The sequence below is a fragment of the Scophthalmus maximus genome, chromosome 12 (assembly GCF_022379125.1).
Source record: "Scophthalmus maximus strain ysfricsl-2021 chromosome 12, ASM2237912v1, whole genome shotgun sequence".
Lineage (NCBI taxonomy): Eukaryota > Metazoa > Chordata > Actinopteri > Pleuronectiformes > Scophthalmidae > Scophthalmus > Scophthalmus maximus.
In genome coordinates this window covers 1,476,222-1,503,139 of record NC_061526.1, presented here as the reverse complement: position 1 = coordinate 1,503,139, position 26,918 = coordinate 1,476,222, and the positions used below count along the sequence as shown (strand labels likewise).

Here is a 26,918-nt window from a genome sequence, read left to right as displayed (position 1 = left end):
GCTCATCAGGCTGCGTCTGTTTGATCAGTGCTGCTAACCGTGCAGTAGGAGTTTACGCCACTGAACACGATTAACCCCCCAGTGTCATCTTAACCTTCATATTACAATTACACTGGCCACATGCATAGATGTAAAAAAAAACGACTAAAAAAACCACGTAAAATATGAAGCTACCAGCAGCAGCTAGGTAGCCACTCATCGTCCCCAAAATATTGCCAGGTAACCAGGGGGGACTACGCGTCGTTATACAATTTGTCCAGCTAAAAACCGCTGTTGCAACATGGTGGATTACACTTGAATTTTTGTGAGAGTTAAACAAACAAGATATAACCGTGCTGATTAGTTTGTGTCCGAAAAAACGGCTCATGTATTTGTTTGAATAAAAAACATGCAAGAAAGCGAATACGCCTGCTTCCTATAATGTCGAACAATTTCTTGAACAGATTTCAATAGACACCGAGAACAATGTTGCATTTTGGATTTCCATGTGTGTCTGATAGTGTTTCAATGTATTTCCGAGAAAACTTCTCAAAAGATTAGTCCCAGTGTACGTGACATAAGTTAAAGAATATCAAAAGTGTCTTTCTAAAAGCAGCAGCCCCAAAGCAGAAGCTCTATATCTACTTATTGAAAATGACACACATCACATTGATGGTAAGCCTCACATCTTCTGCTGCTTAACGCTGGGCAAACCCATGTCAAACTTCCATCACGAGATGATTTGTAGCAGATCATCGTCTGTGCATGATATTGTCGAGTTGACCACTGGATCAAGTTTAAGCTTCTTTTTTTATTTTTTATCCATATACATGTCTAGCCTCTCATTCCAAGCCAAACCATGACCACGGTCTCCTGCAATGGCTTGAATGAGTTGTTGGTATGAAAAACAGAGGAAACCCCTGCCACCTTTAAAACAGAGTGGGTGAGAAATATGGAAAGGTAGCATGGAGAACATTGCTGGTAATATTGTTAAGTAAGCTGAAGTGTTAGATTTGAATGGCAAAGGGTAAATGATGTGAAACGTATTGATCCTGGTACTGTGGTACATTCCATTAGTGCAATGATAACAAAAGTGGAAAAATTGCTGTTGTTATTAATTTCTTTTTTAATGTTCTGTACCGTTAACTTAACAATTTTGTTTCGATTTTTATTCCATTATTAGAAAATTGTTTCCTAATTATTTTCAGCCACACAGCCACAGTGTCACTGATTCACTGAACCAATGATTTATTGGTCAAACTGGTTTCTAACCTTTGTCAAAAACATAGTTCAAACGTTTCTAATGTGATAATAGTGACTGAATTCAACCTAAGACATTGTTTGGGTGGGTTTTTGTTTACACTGATTCTACCATTGTCTTCATGTAATGAGTCTCAAATGTTGTGATTTATGATGTCATTTTGATGATTAAAATTATTTATCTTCATAAATATGTAACTGCTCTAGAATAAAGGCAACAAATTCATCACATTTTTAAATATACAAATTCTGTATTTCCATTGTGATTTCAAGGATAAAGTCTCTCTCTAGCAAGCGTGTAATCCACAAACAGCAACGGTTCGAAACCTTATGGATAGCCAGGCAGCATTTACTAAAGCTGAAATGTACCTCACCTCTGTCAGCCTAATTTCAAATTGTCTCAAAAGGGAAGACCTCCAATAACCATTCTTCACATTCTCACTCTCCTGTAATTTTCAGGGATGTGATGGATGATAGCTCGACAGTGCTCTTCTGACAACGCAGTGCGAGCGGAGGAACCAGCCCACATCCGTAGCTGTAGCTATTGTTGGCATGAGCAGTGTCATTCTTGTGGGTTTTGCTGTAGTGCGATCTCGTGAATCCAACAAGACGCAAAATGTCAGGAACATGGGATCTGAATGTGACCTCTGTCTGGACCCGACTGTGTAGTTTTCAACACAGTGGCCTGTAAAACCCATCGGGGGCCAGAAAATCAATCCATCAAACGGAGCTCAAATCCTCACAGGATAACCTGGGCCAAGTGGGCTGGCAGCAGTTTACTTTAGCCCGAACAGCCGGCCACATGGATCCAATCATCTCACCCCGGAGCACTGGCATCTCAGAGAGCGCAGGCCAACAACTACCGCTTTTACAACCTCGTCTTTATAGGCACACGGTTTTCTCACACAGCTATACAATATTAATAAACATGTGTGTACACAGGAAGTTGAGCAAAGCAATCCTCTGGGTGCCGAGTGTTGACAAGGAATGAGTACGTGATGAGGGGCCAGGTGAGGAGTGCTGCTTACTACAAAAGCGGGAAGAAGGTCAAAGTAAAGAGTTTGAAAGGACTAAACCCTGAATTGCGCACTTCACACAATAAAGTGATGGATCGTATGTGCCATGCCTCAGAATAAAATTAAGTTTTTCTTTCTCCCTGAGTTAGATGCGGAGACTGACACCACTCTATGATATAGGCTACATGAGACTACCACCAGCAGCCGGTTAGCTTAGCATAAAGGCGGGGGACGGCTAGCCTGGCTCTGCTTTAAGGAAACTTGGTATGACTGCCAACACCAGTAAAGTTAACGAAGAAAAACTGAAGTAGTCCCAAACATAAGCTCTGGAAGTCTACAAATTTGCATTTTTGCACTTCGATTTATGGTGGAAGTCACTGGCCTGCAAGGCAGATTTTGTTACCTTTGGGCAGGGACTGTAGGTATTCCTGCCTGATTCCGGTCTTTGTGCTAAGCTAAGCTAATCAATTGCTGGCTGTAGCTTCATATTTACCATGCATGACAAAGCGTGAAAATGTAGCATCAATCTTCTCAGTTAAGTAATTGATATTGTGTTTTCACATAATGCTGAACTCTTCAGCATCAGCAAATGACATTTGGAGCGATTCTCTGGAAGGAAAATTATGTCGCACCCATTCTCACAATTTCTCAAAAAGGTGATGTGTCCAAGCTGGATACAAAATATAAAGAAAATGCATTAATGTACAAGTGGAAATAACTGCAAAATGCACATTTTGCCATTTGCAGCTATAAGCCTGAAGTGATATTAACTCAACTTCAAACATGCACAAACCTGGAACTGAAGTACAAAAGACATCCAGTAAAAAAACAAAAGAAATCTATATGTACACCACCGTCTGTCTGCTCTGCATGGGAACCCTCAATCATATTACCGTGGGCCACGGGGGGAACTTTTTTCATGACGGGAAACTAATGGAGGACAGGGATGTGAGTAATCAGAGCAGAATGGGCAGGAGCGGATGACCACAAGTGGCTGGTGCTCGTCGCGGGAATCTGTATGCAGAGGTTAGGCAGGGATAGGAAAACCACACTGGAAAACTGACTTGGGAATGGCATCTGGTTCCCATATCCACAGTGTTTCACAATTAGCCGGCAGAAAATGACTTTAATGTGAGTGTGCGTCTGCTTGTTGTTAGGTGCTTAAAGTTCTTGTGGGAGGCGCAACGCCGTGAGCTGAGGAAAGTGAAACTGATAGCGTAATTGGTTGTAGGTGTGTGACGTCTTTGGTGCAGTGGCGGGACGCAAATCAAGCACGGCGGAGATTCTCAAAGCACAATCTCAGTCAGGGAAGCTCTAGTCACGCCTCAGAGGGGGAGACATTTAAGCAGCCAAACATCTAGGCCAGATTCTTTTTTGTGCGCAGTACATAAGAAAGTTTCTGACCCACAAAAATTCCTGTCATGAAATGATAAAAAGGGACAGTGTTCCAGTTGGAAAAGTATTTCTTTCACGTCTTCTGTTGATTCAATTAGAACCACATACTGGCCGCTCCACTTTTTCTCATCATTTGATGTTACGAGCTGGAGGAAAATTCCTCTCAATCAAAAAGATGTTGAGTTCTCTCTTAAATTGCAAGCATCGCATTCATACACTGTTATTTCTGCTACCACGCAAAGGTAGTGACAGTCAGTTTTCCCTGCGAGTTTTCAGCCTGCTCAGTCAACCAAAGTGCTCCACGGACTGCTTCAAATCACTGAGAGTTAACCTCATGGTTGGCCCGAGCGCTGCCTCTCATCATTTGCTGACAGACGAGCGCGGCTGATGGGCACAGCGTGAGCAGAGGACTGACATTTAAAAAGGTCGAACTCTTAATGTTGTCACATCCAGTGCCAGTAGGCCTCTTCAGGAACCACTGCCCTTATGAGCCCAAATAATCGCTGTCATGTCGGATAGATACCAGTGCCAATGCGTGTGCGTGTGTGTGTGTGTGTGTGTGTGTTCGTGCCCTCTGTGCTGATCTGAAACTGTTACTGTCCTTTTTCGGTTTTAAACTCACCAAGAAAAAAGTGTAAAATCCCACATCTAAACATGCAGGGCCTCCCTCAACTCTTAACTAGTCATGCTTTAGATAAAATGGCACCTTCTCCTGCTCTGGAGGGCATGAGCGATCAAAGTTCAGAAGGAATGTTTTATTAAAAGGTGTTGGAGCTGCGGTGCTCAGTAGATGAAGGATGAAGGGTAGAGGGCGCCTGGGCTCCTCTGCTTCACCCCCACATTGCCTCTAATCATATGCTGTGGCTGCATAATTCATACGATGTGACAGATCGTCCTCAACTCCGGTCGCTGGAAACTCAGCTGATGAGGACGGGCGGTGGAAGCTACTTCTCAAATACAGACACAGATCTCTGCTCACTGGTAATGTGACTGAACTCTCGGAAGGGCTCATGCTGCACCGTTGCTGGCCTGGCTTGAGACTCCAGTGTGGTGCAGAGGCATGCTTCGTGGGCTGAAGTGATTTTAATATTTCCAACACTGTATCATTTTCAAATATTTCCCCCTTTTCCTTCTGTTCAGATTTTCAAAGCGTGTTAGTTTCTAACCCTGTCTGTGTAATTTTAATTTAAGATGGCGTACAGTCTGTGCTAAAGGAGTATGGTCAGCGGGTGGTGTTGGTGGGTACTCGAGTGCGCCCTCAGGGATGGTGTTTTATGCTTGATTAGCGCTAAATGGTGTGCACCCACAGTAGTGGGTGCTTGGGCTTGGCGTTCCGACATGGACCACCCCTGAGGAGCTGCAGAAAGATGAGAAAAATGAGAAGCAATGACATGATCATTTTTGCCTTAGCTGTCATTTCCCAGACTTCACTAACCTTTTTTGTACAGTAAAAAAACACATCACATTCATATGGTTCCAGTGGCAAGATGTAGCAACCAACTCAGCCCATGTCTGCAACATGTCTCCACGAATATTTTTCCAATCTGTCTGGAGAACAAGAAGCGATATCCGACCAATCACGTTACAACTGACCCAGTGATCCCATGCGAAACTGACACAAAAACTCAAGCAGTGGAAAAGAAGGGAAATCCAAACAAGGCAAATCACTTTTCCATGTCTTGACGCTGATCATGAACCACCAATGAGGATCTTTTCCTGCTGAGTTTTGATTGAGGAGACCCTATTCTCTTTCTGTCTCCGCAACCACAGGTCCCTGTCCATTCATCAGCGGCTGAGTAACGATTAAGTCACAGAGATCTGTAATGACTTCAGCAGTGGTTGCTTTGTTTGGCTCCGAGGGCTACGTACAATTTACGCAGTGTTGCCAGAGTTATAGAGGTTGACAACAGAGAGCTATTGAATATTCATGGCGACGTGTCCCCTGCCATCCTCCGGGTGGGCATACCAAATGAGAAACCACATGAGATCACTTACTACTGTCTCTTTTTCAAGAAACCGGCTCAGACATTTTTTTTCTCTCTAAATTTTGGAGACAGATGCGGTGACCAATGGGTGAGTCACTGTCAGATCATTGCATTTTTTTGAAGAGGAAATGCATTCTCTCACCCAGACATAAGTTCCTTTGGTCTGTATTGCGAATTATAGCCTTTTTTGTTAAGTGCAGCATGGGTTTTTGCTTTGCCTATCAAACATTTACAGTACTTTCTGCTACCTATAATGACTCCAGAGAGTGATTTGCTATCAGCAGCCATCCCAAAAGTAGCTAAACACAGGCAGCCCGTGCATTTACTGGCAAATCCAACCTCTCCTGCTGCATGAAGAGTTCAGAGGCAACACTTTTTGGACTTTGGTCGGCTCTTGAGACATCTGACTGTATGCTTTTATTTGTCAGATGTAAAGCCTGGCCAGAGGGCCTGAGAAGTGAGACCACCTGTCCCAGAACCCCAGGAGCGAGTGTCTGAGAAGGCTCCGAGGATTAACTTACGACTTTTACAGCTCAGTCGACACACGCCATTATACCTTTTCAATCCCACTAACCCCTGGACTATAAATAATTTTAACAGAGCACACGGTCTCGCACGCACACACGCCCGCTTGACCCCGTTACACATCGAACTGTCAAAGTCCCCGGTGCCTATGAATGTGTGTATGGGGTTGTCTTCATCTTTGGGGAAACTCTGAAGTTTTCCATCTGGTAAGGGGAGTGAATCTGTGATCACCCAGCGGCATAATGAGGTGAGATAATCTGTTCGGGTTCAGGGAGCTGGCGGCGTAGGGGCCAGTAGCTAGGATATTGCAAACCAGACTGTTCAGTTGACGGGGAAGGGGTCCGTAATCATTGAAGACGGGGATGAAGACATTACTTTAATAACAGAGAAGTCTCGAAATCTCTGGTGACAAATGTGTCATAATCAGATCTCTTCTACATCAATTAAAAAAAAAATAATTAATATATCCTATTATTTATTGCCCTACACTATACTGTATATTTTTGATTCAAAGTTTTTATTTCCCCTAGTGATTGTAAACACGTAATACAGTAGTTATGCTAAGGCAAGAAAATATGGTATATAGATGTATTCTAATCTAAATCATATCAAAATGAATAAGTATGTTTTCCCAAAAACTATTCAATTTAAAACCCTCTTTTCTTTCATGTAAACTATTCTTGACTTTAATGCTACTGGATGTTTGGAACTTGTTGCTGCAGCGTCCTGCAGATATGTCTTTTGTAGCTGGGTTGTTGTTGTTTTTTTACCTTCACATGGCAATCACATTTGGGAAAGATGTGAAGCAGGCATACTTACAGGAGGTCCTGAAAGAGAAAGGAGAGAGAGATAGAGAGAGAAAAAAAAAACATGGTTAGTGTGTTTTCAATCAGTGATCAAAAAGACTCAGATCATCAATGTTCCAGTGAAATCACATATCCGAATAAGTAGTATGGGACAGCAGGCTCTTGCTGAGAATCATTTCCTTGGGAAGGATATTTCACAAAGATACATCTCTTCCATGGTGCATTCGCTGACTGTGCCAAATCGACAGGCATTGTATTTCAGCGACCAACAATGTACCTGTGGTACAGAACAAAAACATTGCAACGAGGAGTTCCCATCTACTTTGCGTGTAGCTGGGCCAACAATGGCCACCAGGCCTGGCAATCCCATTTAACATGTTTAAGCGGCTCTAATTTCACTACCACGAGGGGTTGTGCGCTTGTTAAAAAGTCCCCCCTAGTTTTTGTGAGGTGACACTTGTCTTTTTCTGCTGCTCAAAGGACTGTGTGCCAACGTACTTCGGGGCTCCCCCCCAAACCCGGCAAGTAATTTTCAGTCTTTTGGTTCTTATTAAAAAAAGCTGCCCAGCTGCTTTAACCCTGGAAAAAAAAGGTTTTTGTTTTTTTTCTTCTTTACAAGTCCTATGTCCTTGAACTGTTCTCCATGACCAAGGGAACGTGCAAATTGCTCCTGCAGCTGAGGCATTTAAGAAGCCATATTTGAAGCTCACTGGGCTGCACTTTTGTTGTGTTGTTTTATGGATTGCTGAGTTACAGTAGACCACTGAGCTTTTAATAAACCTGCTTCACTGTGTTTTTTGTTTTTTTTCATGTCCCGCTGCATCAAATGGCTCCGTATGTGATAAATATACATACAATATATGATGCATTTAATTAGGCATCTTAAAGGTTTTAGTCAGGGCAAAGACTTACTTTACTGGAATATAATCCATGTAAAATGAAATCGTGAAGGACATCCACTCAGCTCAAGCCTCAGTCAGTAACTCAGGCGAGTGAGTTTCACTTTCTGTTCCAACACTGGCACTATCAGTCATTTTCTTCACATTTTTTTCACCCTGCTCCTTTATGAGTAAAGGTTACTTAACTCACTGGTACAGGTATTGGGCTGCGTGGAGCATGTGATCGCTCACACAACGGTGAGAGTCGCTATATTGCTCTAGGCTGCAATGGGGCTCTGAAAGCAATTTTTCAAAACTAGTTATTGTGAAGAAAACCTGCTTTTCTTTATACCTGAAATGGATGCGCCACTTTAAAGACAAATTGCTCGAGCCGCTCAAATTGAGCATCAATTCCTCCTTTTGTGAACACAGGTACATGAGTAACAAGCACTGGCTCTGCACATAGGGAAAATATGTGAGGAAACATCCAACACGTTCCAGCACTGACCACCTGCTAGAACAGTTTGAGACTGCGGCTTTCACTGCTACAAAAACGTTTTCATCCTAAGCTGTCATGCCACAATTTTCCGTTCCATATGTTACCAATAAACACACGGGAGATCCTAATGAAGTATCCCGTTCACTTTTAATGCATAGGTAAATATCACTGAGCCTTTTTCCTATTTGTTCTCTCTGTCAGTTGCAGCCAAGTCTGGACGTAAGCTTCCATTTGCCTTCTGTGAAGAGTAGTATACTCTAAAAACTACCCCTCCCCACCCACCACCCCATATGAATTTATGGGAACCAGCAGCTTGGTTACTTTTGGTTAAAGCGATTCATGAATTAAGAATGCTTCCCTTCAAAAACCACCAGTGTTGAGAATAGAGGGATATTGGATTTGCAGTCGGTTTACAGTGCAGCATGCAAGCACGCCTGTGCTCGTCAAGGACCACATTTCTCAGTTGTATAATGTGTCCTATGTGTCCTGAATGTTTTTTTCTCTCCTCCTGTGAGTTTCACGCAGAATATTGCACCGCTCAATGTTCACCAAATCATCCAAACAGTAGATGTAGCAGAAATAACAGAGTTATAACTTCACGCTTACACGCAGAATCACTTTTAGAGCATTTAGTGCCACAATTTCGAATTACATTTGTGCACAAGGTATTTGTGCTTGTAAATGCTTTGAAAACCTTTGCAGTAGCTGCACATAAAGAGTTGAACATGCCGATAAAAGCTGAAGTGAGCGCTGCTTAACTTCATGACATTAATAAAAAACAGTCTCCCCAAAAAAGCACTATTCCTGGCAGGCAAACCTGAGCTAAACCTGTCTGATTTGACAACAGCGTTGGTTAGCGGTGTAATTTGGGTTATTAGACAGAATGGTGGGGCTTGTCAGACCAATTGTTTCCTATGTCTACCCTTGATAGACACTGTGCCTCTCCAGCCCAGACGTTGTGAGTGGCTATGATTGTTTGCTTGTTTCCGATTGATTTGTCAAGAGGAAGCCATTCCCACTCTCCACATTTGCTTTGGCTGACCAGAGAGTGAACAAACTGTCTTTGGACAATGGTGCCATTTGAAATATGCTGGCATGGTGCATGTTTATTGGAAAGTTGAGCGCTGCATAAACAAAGCCTGGCGGTATTTCAGATGTGCAGCCAACCAGAACATTGAACTTTTGTCTTTCTGTCATTCGATTTCTAAATTTTTCCTCCTCCCAGGCTTTCGAGGCAGACACTGGATCAGTTCAGTGCCACAGTGTGTGAGAGAGAGAGAGAACGGAGAGCCGCGCCACACCGATCTACGTCTAAAAGTGCAGAACACGGCCTCAGACAGGATCCTAAATTAATTTGCCAAAATCTAAATTGGAGGAAGTAAAGAGAATCGTTGATACTCAAATACCATACCGCAATTGGTTAAGTTTGATTGACTTTAAAAAATAGTAGCTGGGTCTGGTGGTAAAACCAGCAATTATTTTTCTCCTTATACAGACACAATGTTGTTTCTTGGGCTGTGAAACGAAACCGCTCCCCTTCTTACTCCGCCTCACTTTAAACTGGGACCGTGCCGTGGCCTATCTCTCTAATTTCTATTTACAAGGGCAGTGCTTTTGTTCCAGAGTGCTGGCTGCGCTCTGCTGCACTGTGCTCTGAGCACAGGAACGCCACCACACACCGGAGCTAATTATCCCTTTCACTACCAGGTAAGTGGAGTGCGGCTGCAGCCCCCTACCAAGTACATGTTCTCGCTGTGAATTCAATTTGCGGCGACACTTTCTGTCTGTGGGAGAGTCACTGCACATCCTGTCCTTTTCCTAGACACTCAAAGCCTGCGCTGCGCCAGGTTTGTTGAGTCAGCTCAGGAGAGTTGTGTGGGAGGAGGGGAGAACGGAGATCCTGAATGCATTAAGGCAACTTGTTGCCAAACTTGTGGAGACCAACAAGCATGGGTTGTATGTCCTCAACATAACTACATCACGTCTGGGATCAGCACCAGAGGGTTGGAGTGTCTCGACGTTCTCGACACGGACGTCAGCACCTTCAACAGCTTTGGGCATCACTTTGACTTTCTCAAGCTTTTTACTGTCTCACAGTTTTCCTGTGAAGATCTAGTGTTTCTATAGCGACTGAAGCCGAAACAGTCCGAGTGAACGCCGAAACCACAGGGCCACAAATTACACATCTATAACCTATTTTGGCCAAAGATATACAGTGTACTTTTACATGATTGTAAGTGCGGCATGATTTGCTGATGTCTCCTAAATTATTCCTTAAACGTTTCTGGATTGAGACTAGAGTGATCTTTGGCCGCGGACACACACATGAACAGACACAAGTGTACATACCAGGATCTCCATTGCGGCCTCTTCTTCCGCGCTTTCCTGGAGGTCCTGCAAAAAAAGAACATCATACATTTAATTTGATTGTCTTTTTCTTTGTATAAGTTTCATATTTTACGAGTATCCTCCCAGTCAAACCACCCAACAGCAGGATGAGGAAGAGCCACTGAAAAATATTGTATTTGGACTAAAAAAACTCTTCAAAATCTCAAGGTTCATATAGTATTTTGGCTCCATTTATACATAAGCTGAAGTGAAAAACGAGAACACGCACAAAGGTGCGCTTCATCCTGTCGTCCCCCATCTCATTTTTTAATCAGTTTTTTGCTTTCAGCACAGATGCTCCAGTTTTTGATTTGTTTATCCGGACCCATTTTCCTGTTTGCCAATTCCCTCAATCCGCCGAAGCTCAGCTGGAGGAGTAAAGTAATTACATGCTTTGTCAGGTTTTACATGTAGAAGACTTTGACTGTTGACTGTATTGTATACAGGTAGTTCTCAGAGAGAAAAATAACAGAAACCTTCAAAAATTGGGAGCATCTCTCCTAAAATGACCTCCTCCTTCTCTCTGCAATACATGCAGTCCTTTCCTGAGGTTGGCGACTGGAAACATATTTTCAGGCATTGTCATTTTGTTTGCTCTGTGCTCACAAAACCGGGTGCATTCACAATTTATCCAAAAGGGTGAGGCTATGACTTTTAGTCAGCGCTCCACCTCTGAGGACTAATATCTAAGAAAAAGAAAAATGGCACTTTCCACCAACATTAAAGGAGCTGTCAGGATCAAAGCGATTGAAAGTCAATGCAACCAAGGGGAGCAAACTTCGTCTGCTTCTGCATAATAGATAAAATAACCAGATCCAATTTCAGGAAGCAATAACACTGTGAAGAGTTATTATGCAAATCATTTTGAAACTTCTTTTGACCTCCGTACAGGCAAAGAATAGATTTTTTGTCATCACGTTAGGGTTTCAAGATAATTACAGTCGTGTAATGGAGTTGGAGAAAGTTTTTGAATAGACTGCAAAGCTCAACATTAATTGCCCTGGTGTCAAAAAGTTTCTCGGAGGGATAACTTTGTGACCCTGAGCTTTTGCCGTCAGCCGAAAAAACAGGACTCAAAATACAAAATGATCAAATTCATTACTTGTCTTAATACCCTGACTTCATCTCCAACCCCAGTCTGTATAAAAACCTCCTTTCAAATTTAAGCACATTATTCAAATCAAACATTTTCTAAACGTTGTTTTTCCCCTTCTCTCCAGAAGGAAGAGGAATAAAAGTGACAGTGAATAGAGTCGAATAAAAAAGAGGCAATTCCCTTTAATGCAGTGTTTGGTTGATTTATGATACTCCAGATGTGTTACTGGGGTGCAAAAAGCGAGATTATGTTACACAACTCTTTGTATGATTCTTAGTCCTCAATTTGATCCCACTGTTTGGCTCCACTTCAGCCCCCAACTCTGCTCCCTTTGGACAGTTTCCAGGACAATGTCGGGCGCTGCCAGAGAAGGGTCCAAGCACAGTTTAAAATATGTAACCACAGGTGGAGTTTGACTCTCATTTTACTATGGCTCGTATCAACCCTGGTTTCTCCATAGGTTTGTTTTTTAAGGTTTTTAAAAGAAACAGAAGGGGGTTTACTGCACTTGGCAGTCGCTTCATTATTGCTCACTTTGAAAATGACACCTGACACCTTTGAGAGGAATATTTTGCATGACGATACAACATCCTCCTGATTTTATGGTATACGTCTGACAGCTGCTGAGAAAACAGTCTCCACATGGGAGTTTTGGGTCCAGGCAAAATACCCCGCATCATTTTCTGATATCATCTGGATTCACAATAGTCATCACAATATTTTTCATTCTGATTATAGACTGTAAGGAGAGACTCCCTCCCAACCAAGCTGTACCAGTAACACTGAAAGACTACAAAGCAAAAGCCAACAAAAACGCTATGACATTTCAGTTTATGAAAACACAACTCAAAGAGAAACTTTACTGAAGTCCACCAGGCCCTGTCAACACAGGTTTTCTATTGTTTTTTAATCAATTAAAGGGGGCAGTAAGCGATTCTAAAGCAATACACGTTTTGTAAAAATGTCTTGCATGTCCCAGGCAAAAAAATGGTGTGGACCACACCACACAACACTGCGCGTGCAGTTTATTAATATCACTCGTCGACACCTTCAGAGACCTGCTAGGGGGTTGCTGCAACTCCGCGATTTTGGTTAGTGCGTCGGACTGCCATACCGTAGGTCGCGAGTTTGCGGCCGGCTCGAGCAGTAAAATCACAACAACAACAAAGAGAGAAACAAGCTTTCTCCAGAATCGCTTACTTTTTTTTTACTTAAATAAGGGACCAAGCATTGAAAGACCTCTGGTCATAAATGAAATGAACATGCCTGAATTTGGTTATGAAGTGCTGAGAGATCTTAAGCAAGAAAATACACTATTTCTGCTCGAAGAAATTGTACTCGGCTGATGTTTTCTCACAGTACCCCAAGAAGAGTCATGGAACAGTAATGTTGGGAAAAAAACATGTGGCATGGAAGTCTATGATGAGGGTCAAAAAAATATGAACTATGATCTGTTGAAAGGTCCTTTCCACCTTTTCACAGATTTGTGTCTTGAAACTGAAATAAATCAAAGTGAACTTGATGTTCATTCAAAGGTTTGGTCAGGCAAAGTTTTTGGTCAGACTTAGCAAAATGGACCCTGTGGTGATTTCTATTGTTTGTTTTTTTCCACATTGTGTTATTTGGTGGCTTTTGCGTTTTATAAAATCAGCAGTCAAAAGCTATTTCATAATGCAGAACCAGTGAGAAAAGCCATTAAAGTAAGTGCTACTTGGCTTCATTTATAGCCAGCCAGCAGTGCAGGTCTAAAGATGGCAATGCTGGTCTTTTGGTTGGTTGGTCGGCCCACCACTTAGTCCATACTGAACTCTCTCTCCAACTAGTGGATGGATTGCCAAGAAATGTTGTGCAGACATTCATGGTTCCAGACTATTTATTCTAATGATGTGCTGATCCCCTGACTTTTCCTTTAGCTTCACCATGAGGTGAAGCTAAATCTCTAACAGAGTTAGAGAGTTCCTCTTAAAAATGTCTGGGTGGATGGTCTTTGGTGAACCCTTAACTTTTCAACAGCCCAACATCAGGTCAAAATCTTATCTGTGCATAGCTGGCCTATGAAAAAGTCTATGCAAACGTAATGACATTCCCATTAGCCTTAGCTAAACTTTGTTTTTGGTGCTAATTAGCAAATGCCACCAGATTACAAAATGCTCAACTAAGTTGGAGATGGTAAACAGCAGCATGTACGCATCATCAATGTGAGCATACCGGCAGGTTAATGTTAGCATTAAGCTCATGGTACTGCCATGCTTAAGTAACATAAATGTGTGGCATTTGAAATCACAACTATCTTCAAAAATACAAGCAAATGCATGATAATTACTCATAGACACCGTCTACAATGTCACATTTTAACAGTTCAACACTGTTTACGGCAAATCACAGCAGCATACTGTACATGTACGTAAAAAACTTGCTGAGCTCCACTGAACTGAATTTTCAGGTTGAAAGTAAAGTCATGGCTTGGGTGTTAAGTTGGATCCAAGCAGTGAACGCAAGGTGCTACAGCCAAAGTTAGAAACTACATTGACATGTGGACTACAGGAGACAAAATATATGTCAAATATGACAACTCATCACATCATAAACTGCAGTTTTGACCAGTGACTATGAGATAGCTCATCACCAGTCAAGGTCATTCATGTGAGAGCAGTCACCTTCCCCCCCTTTTGAAACATCACATAAAACTTGGCACGCTGCTCGATGAATCGGGTAACTTCTCAAAAGTCCTGAGTCTGTAAATGCGATGGTAATAGACTGTGGCGTGAATGGCACCAAGTTCGCAGTAAGAGCAGCATGAAACCATCAGCACGATGCTTTAAAGTCTCACAATTTATTCATTTTTCCTCTTTTTTTAAGGAATAGCCAAACAACATGAGTTTCTACAATCCCACAGAATGTTTTTGGTCCAAAATACATACTAGTAGACACTTTAATGCTATCTGGCACAAAGACTTCCCGTGTAATTGGCAGTATTGTGAAACATGCTGTTCTAAGCCGTGGCTGTATTGTTCTTGAATACTTTTGCTCATGTTCTTCATTACAACATTATTTCAATGTTACGCATTGCTTGACATAATAAACTTCTTGTTTATACTTCATGTATTTGAGACAAAATTGCATTCTACCCCGACCCATCATCCAGAAAATATTGATTGGCGCAGAACAGTTAACACCACTGCACCTCTCGATTTCTCCCTCTCTGTCAAATCACTCAGTTTTGAGTAAACCAGCCTCGGCCAGACTCATTTACAATATCAGAATTGTTTGAGAGCTTGATATATATAATCAGACCACTCAAAGCCTCTCTCTCTAAGCAATACAGCTATTCTTTAAAATAAAAGTCAGACGTCTGCCAAACATAGAAAACTGGGTAACGGCTCCAACCACCAGAGTAAATCTGGTTTGAAGAGAAGTGGCTTTAGGTTCCTCAACAAACCCAAATACACCTTTCTGGGTAAAGTTAGTAAATTGTATGGGATATTCCATAATCACATAGGTTGTATTTTCCCATACAATACTTACATTATTTTTGATTCTTTGAAAGACACATTGTGTTTTCTTTCTGCAAATAAAATCAAAATAATCAGAGGGAGAGGAGAGCAAAATGAACCAATGATCCAAATATGTTATGGATGTATATTAAATAAGGCAGTGTTGCAGTTTATGCATCATGGAAAAATGCACCTTATGAAAGAAAGAAAGGTTGCCTCTATGCAAACATAAAGCAGACTTCTTGAGATCAGCTTAGTGCTAGGCAGAAAAATTATTTCATGTTTGATTCATTCAGCTACACATTTTCCATGGTTCGAAACGATATTTCCCTTGAATTGTAAACAACCAGCCTATTCTATGGGTGCCAAAAAGCGTTGCTGACCTGGCTGTTTACACATGAGTCATAAAAGTACAATGCCCAGCATGAATGCTTGGGAGAAGTGTCATGCCTGCACAATCTGTCCAGTGCCAATGTTTTCCAGAAACTGACATGAAATCGTTGTACCGGTGTTTGGTTCAGCTGTGGTACATTTTAGTCCAAGAGGTGAAGGTGTGTGTGTGGGGATAAGGATTTAATTTGCCTGTATTTGTTTTGTCACAGCTGACAAGGGCCATAGTGTCTTTAAGTGCATCTGTTTCACCATTTTGCTAGCAAACAGATCTTTCTAAAATCACTTACATTATTAAAATGTCTGTGCTTGATGTCATCGGTCTGGCCTATCACTATCAGAATTAACACACTGGTTCCATCTCAAGGAGGCTCTAACTAGCTTGTTAACTTGGTTCTTGCAGTTTAGTTTAGTGAAATGGTTATAGTATTTCTAAAAAAAACAAAGAAACAATATGTTGATCAGTGTCTTTCACAAGCCTTCCAAGGATTTAGGAAGATTTGAAACAGACTTTAATACAGTCAATTTGATCCCACAACATGGATGGATGCGTTTATTAAACCTGGCAGCACTTGGGTATCCAGGTCAACGGATCTTAACCTGCACAAAAGCTGGCTTTCTACTGTACAATCATTTGTTATTGTACAAGTACATTTTTGTGGAAATGCCTGGCAAAGAGTACAGCAAGTCTGATCCAAGATCCTTACAACTCTGCATGACAATGAATAAATCAATGCATAAAATGCTAATTCATGGAACAATGTGTTCATTGTCCTAGGGAAAAAAACAAAACACAAAATCAACCACCAGTTTTACAATCAGCCTCATCCCTGAATGTCACCATTCTATTCATCTTCAGGGATGTATGTTCTCGTCAAATCACGAATGGCAAGGTCTAACGGCGAACACAGAGAGAGACTTGCCAGTGCAACTATGGAACAAAAGCACTTCTTCCTTTCAAAATAGTCGAGAAAATATATATATAAAAAATATACTTTACATGTACCACATACCTCGAAATTATTTCAGACCTATAACCCGTGGTACAGTATCCTTTGTTGGATGTCACTACTGTAGTTTATTATCCACTGCACACTTAAAAAAAAGTTGTGGCTCCACATTTAGCTCATTTAGTAAATGTGGAGTTGCACTGACCACTTACTGTAGGTCTTTGCAATTAAAGAAGTTGAACTTTTCAAATTTCAAACAGCACAAAGACCCAATTGAAAACGTTGGAGGGTCTCGCGGTCAGACAGATAACAGTACGAGACAAAGAAGTGAACTGTGTCTATCTTCGGTTCAGACTGCTCTAGAGGTCATCCGTAAGAGGTATTTAAGAGAAAAACAGGAAAGTCCCTTTAAACTTGTGACCCTGGCAAACTGGCTCCGGAAGGGTCGTCCATGTAGTACTCCGACTGACCTCCTTAACTGCTTTCATTAATCCCTTAACTTCCTCCGACTCTTACGATTCAAGAGGGATGAAGAGTCCGAGGGCAGAACAAAGAGTTTGTTCTCAAAGGGCAACTTCACCTTTTCAAGCTGTATGCGCTCATTTACCAAAAGAAAAGCAAACAGTCCGTTCAATTGCTGTCCAAACTTTGTCGGTGGTCAGCTTCAGGTCGTCGAAATTCTTGCAAAATCACCCTTACAGCTGCACCGATACATATAACACCAAGGTCAGCACTGGTAGGATTTGTTCTTTCTCTTTTTCTAAATGCAAACATGCGATAAATTCACTTCACTCGTGTCAATGGAAGTTCAACTCAAGGAAATTGGACATACATTTCCAATTGCCTGCAATCTGATACAGCACGGTTAGCGTATGATGCTAAGCCTTTTCAGAGAGCAACCTTATTATCAACTTTGTTTAACAGTGGTTCTCCAGCTGCCTTTCTGTTTGGATTATTTTTCTTGCAAAGCCAAAAATAACTTGTGCATTGTAATACAGGCTACAATCACCTAACCAGGTTAAAGAGTGCTAAGCTACTAGCCTTTAGTGTTAAATCCTGTCCCCTGTTAGTACAAAGGGTTTTGGCAACAAAATAAACAGCAAATTCTGCAAAAGAATTCTGAGGCCTTACTTTAATTTTCCCAAAGCCCACATTTGAATCCCATTCCAACCTACAAAAACAACGTTTTTAAAGGATATATCACATTATTCCTTGATTCTGTGGCCTATATCTTCATTATCCTTATTTTCAACTGCACTTAACTCCAATGCATCCATTTCCTGAATAAATATGATGATTACAGCCATTTCCTTAATAGTCCTTGGCAAATATATTGAATCTGTTGCCCAGAAAAGAGACCATTGTGTCTGATTTTTTGCATTTAGTCATTGTTTGTTTTTTTGGTCCACTTTGTTGCCACGTAAAATCTTAAACAAGGATTTTTTTTCTTTTGTGAATGAAATATAACAGGTTCTGACAAAGTTTTTTTGAAGCAACATCTTTACCAAATGTATTGTTATATGATGCTAGACATGTGTTTACATTGGTTCTCAAAAGAGTATGATTGGTTAGCTGGAAATTTACAGTTTGATTTGTACAACAGCCATAAAGCAAGACATCTCACTGATTGGGGGCTGAATTAAATACAACAAATAGTCATGAGGGGTAATGAACAGTGACGCCAGCTCTGCGCACACTAATGAACCTCAGTTCTGCAGTTTTCAATTATAAGACATCATCAAAACACTGGTTCCTGATCACTCAGATCACTCACAAGCCCATGCCAGTGTTGTTATCATTATGTTAAAACTAATTCCAGCACCCAACAGGACACTTGTTAATGTCATATATTCCCAAGACATCACCCAGCAGGAATCTGAAACTAATTACAAGGAGCAGCATTCATTATCACGCAGAAAGCAGCAACTGATTAAATGTGTCTATGTGTACACTCAACAGTGGTCACAGGATGTTGTTATCAATTTGAAATGAATTAATTTGTCCAGCCCCTTCCTGATGAATATGTCAATTTTAAATTGTGCGTGTGTGTTGGGTCCTGTGCTGTTTGTCCAGATGCCAGTTATCACTTCATTAAATCACGAGTCAATCCACTGGGATTCGAGGAACTTGTCCTTCGCTGCAGGCTCCATTAACACTGTGTCAAGCAGATTGAAACTAGTATTAAATATGCATCTTTCTCTCCCTGCGCCACCAGAATGAAATGGACCAAGTGTATAGATTATTGCAGACAAAGTTTTGCACTTCACTGATTGAGTAGCTACAGTCCTTCAGCGGTCTCACAAAGATGCACACTTAGTCATACTTACACAGTTTCACAGACTGAAAATCATTACAGAACAAGCAGCTCTTCTTCGGGTCTTTGTCAAACGTGCGCACGCACAGTCGAAGAAGACAAATGACATAAATACAACTATGCCTGGCAGACATGCATGGATCATCTATGCTCTTGCTCCGTTTCAGTGTCGAGGCTGGAACGCTCCTCAGGAGGAAGCAGGGCCTTTGAGAGAGCCTTTTCATCACCTTCAGAGATCAATGTGTTTTCCTCTGGCAACAGGCTGAGCGCTGGGATACTTGAGACCCACCCCGTGCACTGCACACTGCAATTATTCTCCCTGCAGTACTGACTGCGGTCGTGATGGAAGCCGAACACACTCCCTGATGAGGGGAGATCAGTAATAAGCCAATCGATTGGCCAAGTCCCATCCCTTTATGCTGCAAGGTTAAATTGGCGCGGGCGTCCATCCTGACGGCTCTATCAAAAAGCTTTGCTGCACAGACATTCCTAAAAACGTATGCTTGCACTTGAGTGGAGTGTTACTTTTTCGTAAACTTCTTCATCTTCAAACTCGAGAAATTGGGAAAAAATCCAAAAGTTCCATGTGTTGAAACTGAAAACGGGAAACACTAGGATGAGCCCAACTTGGCTTGGCTCGGCTGAAGTGTAATCCACAGTGGAAATGAATGGTTTCTTTTTAGTGTTAACCAAGTCATACCTTGGCACGTGGTGCCTGCATGCAAAGTTGCTTAGGAATCCATAAGATAAATGAGACAAATTCAACCGTCATGACATAGTGGCCGTCTATAGCCAGCGGTCTAGTCTCCTTGCACTGAACTGCAGTATATTGTCTTCCACCTGGAAGCATGCAAACAGAGGCTGCAACAGACACGAGAGTAACCAATAGATGAGGAACTGAAGGTGTGACTTGTGCAAACAACAGTATCACATACTTAAGAAGGGCCAATACTGACCAATCATCATCCCATTCGACCTATACAAGCAGAAGAGGAAAGCAACCTCAGCCCAAGCATTGATTAGCCACAGTCAGAGACTTATTTAAGAATCTGGCCTGAGTACACAGGAAGTCAATCAATAGCCCTCATTAGACCATGGAATTCTGAGGTGCAGATGCCAGCAAATAGACCTAAAGTATGCTAAATTTAGGAGTCACGACAGGATAAAATGATTTGATCATTCAGGGTGCTGGGTGTCCGGATTTATCCTATTGAAATGTGACTCTGTGACATCCAGAAGAGCACCGGAGAACATTAGAACACATGGTGGACACAAAGTGACTCTCTCCTGGGGATCGGCCAGAAGATGCTTTTGAAGCTCACCAAGTGTGTGTGCGTGTGTGTAGTGACTCTGGCGCCAAGCATACTGATGCGTGAAATGCGTAGTATCACATAGACCGGTGTGGGTATGTGACGTGTCCATGTCGTCCTTCTGTGTGTGTGCGTCCTTGGGCGCGCAAGTTGCTGAAATAGTTGCGAGAGCATTTCTGGTCACTGGAGGAGACTGTTCACCAGGGCGCCAAAAGGCAAATGGGATATACAGTGCATGATTAGCAACAAATGATCCCTCTACTGTTCAAGTTCAATTGAAATACTCTATCTGCGTTAAAGACTCCTGTGGCTATTGGATGTCACGTCGAAATCATGTGTAACCCTATACCTGCCGCTAACAGATGACGTGGCTGCTGGCTGACCTTATCAACGCCAGGCATGTGGTGAGCCAGCATTCGCCATGTGCCTATGTGTCTGCGGCGTGTGTGTGGATGGATTTAGTGGCGCAGGGGTTTAAATAATGTGGACCACAGAGCCCCAAAAATGTTCAAGGACAGTCATCGCAGTTCCTCGACAAAGACGAAGTCACTGGAGGAAAGCCCACATGAGAGCGAGTCAAAAATGTTATTACAATCCTCAGCTATTTTAATAGACTGGCATAGAAAACTCTGCCTGAATAACTATTCCTGCAGATGTAAAATGTATTTTCATGTATTATCACCACGTCATCCTCATGTTTTTCCCTCATCATTTAGTGTATTTAACTGCCCCCATTTATACAGTATATAATCACCAATCATATAAAATGTTCCATGTTGCTCTAGTCTGCACACTATTGTTTGTTTCTCGATGATCCAGTGCCATGATTGTAATCCCACGTCACCCAAATTACAGGAAAAACGTATTATTTAGCTCTGGTGGTACAGTATGTGACCATGCAGATAGTTTTGTCCTTATTTTGCCTTCATAGGCTCTGAGATTTCTGCCTCCAGCCCAATACAGTAAAGGTTAATGGAATTAATTTTTAAGGTGCTCAAAGCAACAGACTATATCTCTGGTTCCGATGAAAACTGTTCACAGGGTAACCTTTTCTGTGATAGCCTTTCTGGAAAGACGTGTTTTGCCGTTTCATTTTTAAAGGCGCCCACACAGGTGAGAACATTTTTCTGTGAGTGGGGCTCAGCTGGACAAAGGTGCTGTCACTAATCTTTTGCGCACCAATCACATTAAAAATAATGTAATAATTAGAAATATAGAAGATATAAGTATATGAGTACATTATATTTACCTTCCCAAAATAAAGAATTAGATTGTGAAATCTATTCCCTTATGTAGCTCCCAACAAACCCAACAAAAATAGTTAAAAAACAATCTTGTAATCTCAATATACTTAACGATTTATATATGGACTGGTGAATAAGTAAGCGAGGGAGTGATTATTCTTTTTTTGGGGGGGTAATTTGGCCCGACTGACCTTTTATGTAATACTGTATGACGTTGTTTCAGATCAGTCAGTTTCACTAGGGATTCCCATTTACTTTGATCTGCCCTGTACGGTTGTGAGTAAAATATTGTTTTCCCCCCACTCTCAACAGTATGTCTTTCCCTACACCAACCCAGGGCTTCACTTTCATTATCTCCCAGCCTTGGTGGTCCTACAGGCCGGTGTTTAGTTGAGCGTTGCGTGACCCATGTTGGATTATTCCTGCACCAGTTTGAGCGTGCAAGCGTGACCGTTGCAGGCTCTTGTGTCATAGATACCCTATCTTGTCAACAGCAAAGGCAAAATGTATGATAGAGGGGCTGTGAGGGGGAGGGAGGGTCGGTGGGTGTGGGGGCTGGGAAGGGAATTTTTGTAGTAGAATAGCGGGGTGATAGATTTAAGAGCAAAAATGGAAACTCGAGACGAGAGTGTTTTTGAATCGGTTGCGTGAAGTTGTTGAATTCACTGTTCATATAAAACTCCTCAGTCAGGGCATATGTTAGGGTCGTTACACTCCAGCAGCATACACTATATCGTTAAATGACGAGAGTAACATGAAGATGCTGCACTGGACTCTAAACTCTGTCTAAAGACGATTGCCAATTCAGCCCCCTGCGGGGCACAGTCTGCCAAGAGTACAATCCAACTTTTCGTTCATGATTTTCATTTACGATTCCAGCAAATCATAAAATAATGGCGCAGCATGCCAAATCAACTGTGATATTATCCGGATTAAAAATCTAGCATATGCAGGGAGGCTTCATCTCACCAGAACAGTGCTGACAGGCTGAGACTGTAGGTCGATGCTCCAGTGGGACAGGTAGGTGTATAGTTACCAGCAGCAGAATCTGGATATCAGAATAACTAATCGTCTGCCTCAAACAAACTTATAAAGTATACAAAGTGTATGAAAGTGTCAAAGAGTTGGGGGGTTAAAAAAAGAGGACTTCTATATCTGCAAGCATACATCTAAAACACATCACACAGTACATTATGTGAACCATCATATAACAAATTCTATGAGGCCTTGAATAAATTAAAAACAGCACAGATGAGCTCTGCGAGAATACTGAAAGTGTCTTCCAGACCCTCATGGGTCCCGAGTGGAAACGAAAATAAAGTGTCATCACTGGGCTGTCGGCCCTGGACTCATTGAGAGTCAGCCATCAGAGAGTTTATTTTCCCAGCCCAGGGAACCCCTCTGCAAGGCTCTCAGATGTGCATCTTGCCTCCCATTTCCAAAAGACAGCTCCAAAGTAACTAAATGAAAATGAAACACTCTTATTTGGGATTATTTCAGGCCGCAAAATATGGTAAACATGCCACTAGGACTTACAATAATAGCTTGTAAGAGAGTAAAAACAGATAGAATACAAAACATGCAGCTGCAGGGCAATTCCAAGTGGAAATGAATCAGACAAAGCCAAAATTCCCAGCGAACGAACAAGGCTCTCGTTTTTCTAACCTCTGTCAATCTTTCCTTTAAAAAAAAAACCCCCACAACAACACAAACCATAGCACCTTCAGTTACTTTTGTGAGCCATTAATTCTCCATAATGAGGGTCATTTTTTCACAAAGCAATCACAGTTCTGGGCAGCGCCTTCCTCCGGAGCGGAGTCATAGCCGACAACAACAAGCTTTATATACCACCTTGTTCGTTTTTACTGCAGTACACGGTGTAAAAGCATTTTCACTGCATTCAGTCAGGGGAGCCTTATAAACAGGTATAAAACTTTATACGCTGCGCTTATCTTGTTTGAAATGAAACATTTAAACATCATGTTGTTAGACGGGAATACGCAAAACCCTATGCACTTTACTGCTCGAGCTTAAGGTCAACTGTGGAAGGATTTTTACTGAAAAGCGTCAGACAGACATGCGGAGTAATCGCTGTTAAAAAAAAATAGATTGGCTACATTTGGGGTAATATGCTTTCTCACTTTCTTGCTGAGAGTTAGACAAAGAATAAATATTAAGTTAGTGTCAACGGCTGATCAGCTTAACAACTGGAAATGGAGAGACACAGCTCTCCTGGCTCTTTTAAAAGTATAAAATATCCACCTCTTAGCACATGTAAAGCTTAATAGCTATGGCTATTATTTATTTGCCTAGCGCAGTGACTACCTGGAGTGGTTATTGTGGCAACCATTGACTGTAAATAAAAATGGACAAAGTCACCAGGTTTCAGAAAGTGAATCCAATGCCTAAGTGCCTGAAGCCCGCATTCTCTCGAATGACCAAAAGAGGGCGACTCCACTGGTTGCAAAAAGAAGTCAGTTGCTATAGAAGTCTACGAGTGAATGACTCTACTTCTCACTGGATTTATAACGTCAGTAAACATTTGCCTGAGGAGTTTATGGTCTCAATCACTAGTTTAAAGTCTTCTTTAATGCAACACGATGAAGCCAATAAAGACACCATTGAGCATCATGTGCATTGTGGATACAGTGTGTTTGACAGCTAGTACCGTCCAATCAGTGCATGGTTGTAGGCGTAGGTGGAGGTGCATAAGACGAGCTCTCAGTCAGACCCATCCGACGATCCTCCAAATGTGGTTACTTCTGTTTTGTTTTTTGTTTTCAAACAAGATAGCTCTGGTCAAAATATTAAACTCGAGGCTAAAAAACGGCAGTTCACAAAACAATGTGCGACATCACGGTGGGTTGCCACTTGGTGGAAACATGACTGCACCCGGCGAAGGAATGGTCCAACACATAACGCTCTCTGTACAGACACAATTTGTCAGATCAAATCGAGACTTCATAATTTCCTCGGAGGCTGACACAATAAAGAGCTTATAGAAAGCATAGCATCAGAGGCTGCCATATCCCAGCTGTGAGTTTGACATCACCAGAGCACCAAAGGCCCAAAAACTGCTGTAAGCAAAACCCAAGGCAAAGACCGTGAACCACAGTTTTCATGCTCTGAGAAACATCAAACACAGGGCACACTCCACCATGCAAATATAATCAAAACATTTGGAGAGCTTAATGTAATATGAGGCAAGGCATAAGTGTAATTGAATTAACCAAAATATTTGGTATTGAATTCGATTTTTTTTAGATATAGAAATGATGGCATCAAACTTCATCAAAAAAAAGGGCAAATCATATGTGACACCTGGGAGCTGGAGGACTTTTTCTGTGATTAACAAAGAAAGGCCAGACATGGTAACACAATGCCACATGGAAAATAACTGGAGGAGATTTTTCACCAGCCCTTGAAGTTCCCCAGAAAAGACAACACGGTGTGTTTTGAAAGCGTTCCGGCAAAGTACCCCTGCATCATGTTTCCTCCCCAAGTGTCAGTCAAACTGACCAAGTCAAAGGTCAGAGGAGGGGGAGGAGGGGGCCCCATCCTCTTGGGATGATCTGTAATCCTGACCTGTAGTTTCAGGTGGTGTGATGGCCACAGCAAAGCTGGTGGTAGGGCCCCGGCTCCTCATCAGCGCACACTGTTCTCATTACGGGGTTGATCCTGAAGGAGTTTTTTAACAAAAGAGCTGCAAATAGTCTACAACCATGCCAACAACTGGCTAGCACCTCAGCTCTGAGCCGTGGCATTGACCGCCTTGGAATAAACATTTTCCCCCTTTCTGTATGTATAACATAAGTCTACAGTCATGGACCGGTTACAGATATAGTATTCATAAAAGTAGTTTTATAAATATTTCAGATATAAGAAAGGGATAGAATGCAGGGTTGTGACCAGAAAGTTCTCAGTTTTAATCCCCAGATTGAAAATACAGTATATGTGCTGATTTCAAAGTTCCCCAAACACAGTGGAGTTTCTAAGCAGCCTGATAGAGGACTGTGGTTTTTCTGGGCAGTTCACAGGTGAGACCGCAAAGCCAAGCCCTACTGACAAAGTGATACATTTTGTTTCACCCAGCTCACCTGCTGCTGGCCATAGATGTATTTTGACAGGATAGATATGAGAAGGGAAATATGGGTTTTGCATAAAATGTCAAAAATAATTGCAACGTTTTAGGAACATGTAGGAAACCGCCACAGTAACAGTATTCTTAGACAAATAATTAAGAGGCAACACAGAATGCATTTTTCCGAAATGTTCAACTCCCGTACGGACACGTTTCCAGTAAAACATTATATTTGGACGGGACATAGCGTGGGCAGGGAGGTCAATGTGAAGCATGCTAAACATGGAAAGTGACTCAGGAGTCCTGGAGACGGGCCTGCATGGGTAATTAGAGGACCACATGCGTCCTCAGACGCTTCTTAAACCATAAGAGCGCGGGATAAAGGAGAGGCGTCACTTTATACATTCTAGGTGTACATCAGGACATTGGAAATCAGCTAACAAGTGAAAAATATATATTCCCACTATTTGATCTCTACCAAGTTCAGCATTCTCAATAAGTTTTCCATTGCACTTGCCCCTTGTGGTTATGTTTTACCCGTAAACAAATGCAACCACTCTGCTGGGTTGCATTTGAGCTTGTGAACCAAACCGATTTTTAAACGTTTGGGCTGGGGAGCACCTTATTTGGCACCGGTCCAGCTGGCAGCCACACTGCACGATCAAAGTGGTTATGAGAAATTTGCAGACGTTTTAGATTAAGTTGGACAATCATCTCCTCTTACAACTCCCTTAATGAGCGAGATTACAGGAGATCAAGCCTCCGAATCCATTCTGCTCCGTCATAAATCATAAGACGACATGCAAGATTCAATTAGTCCTGCTGGCTTAACCTTAGCGGCACGGAAATTGCACACCAAACCAAATACCCCGAGCTCCGTATGAGAGATGATTACAAAAGAGATTTGAGGAGGCGGGCTGTACCAGTAAATGGCAAACAAACTAATAACCATGGCTGAAGAGAAAGGAGTCACGATTGTTATTAGATAAACAGTGAACAAAACCAGCAGTGCAGCGGAGGATCTTTTGGCTAAATGGCTTATGAGAGGAACCTGGATGCTATTTTCAGGCCACCCATTTGTTCCATTCCAAGCCAAAGTAGAAATCCTTCAGCATACAATGCAGCTATTGAGTTCCTGAATGGGGCGGTGATAAAAATCTATTCTTATTTAGAGCTTATGTGTGCACCAAGGATCCAGGATCGCATTCTGTTCTGTATTACCTACACGGCATAACGAGCTGCCAAGGAAAAAGAATATGAAGAAGCACAAAGGCAAATCATTTTTTTTCCTACTTTAGCAGCTCACAC

At 41.9% G+C, this 26,918-nt stretch overlaps 1 protein-coding gene across 12 annotated transcripts in view; it reads right to left on the bottom strand.

Annotated features, from left to right (window-relative positions):
- LOC118289217 (collagen alpha-1(XXV) chain) overlaps nt 1-26,918 on the bottom strand; it is a 138,987-nt gene that overhangs the window by 52,272 nt on the left and 59,797 nt on the right. For all 12 annotated transcript variants that reach the window (XM_035616093.2, XM_035616044.2, XM_035616027.2 and 9 more), the window contains exons 3-4: nt 10,693-10,737; nt 6,980-6,987 (exon numbers count right to left, since the gene is read on the bottom strand). In XM_035616093.2, the coding sequence (XP_035471986.2) occupies nt 6,980-6,987; nt 10,693-10,737 (53 nt within the window). The remainder of the gene's footprint in view (nt 1-6,979; nt 6,988-10,692; nt 10,738-26,918) is intronic.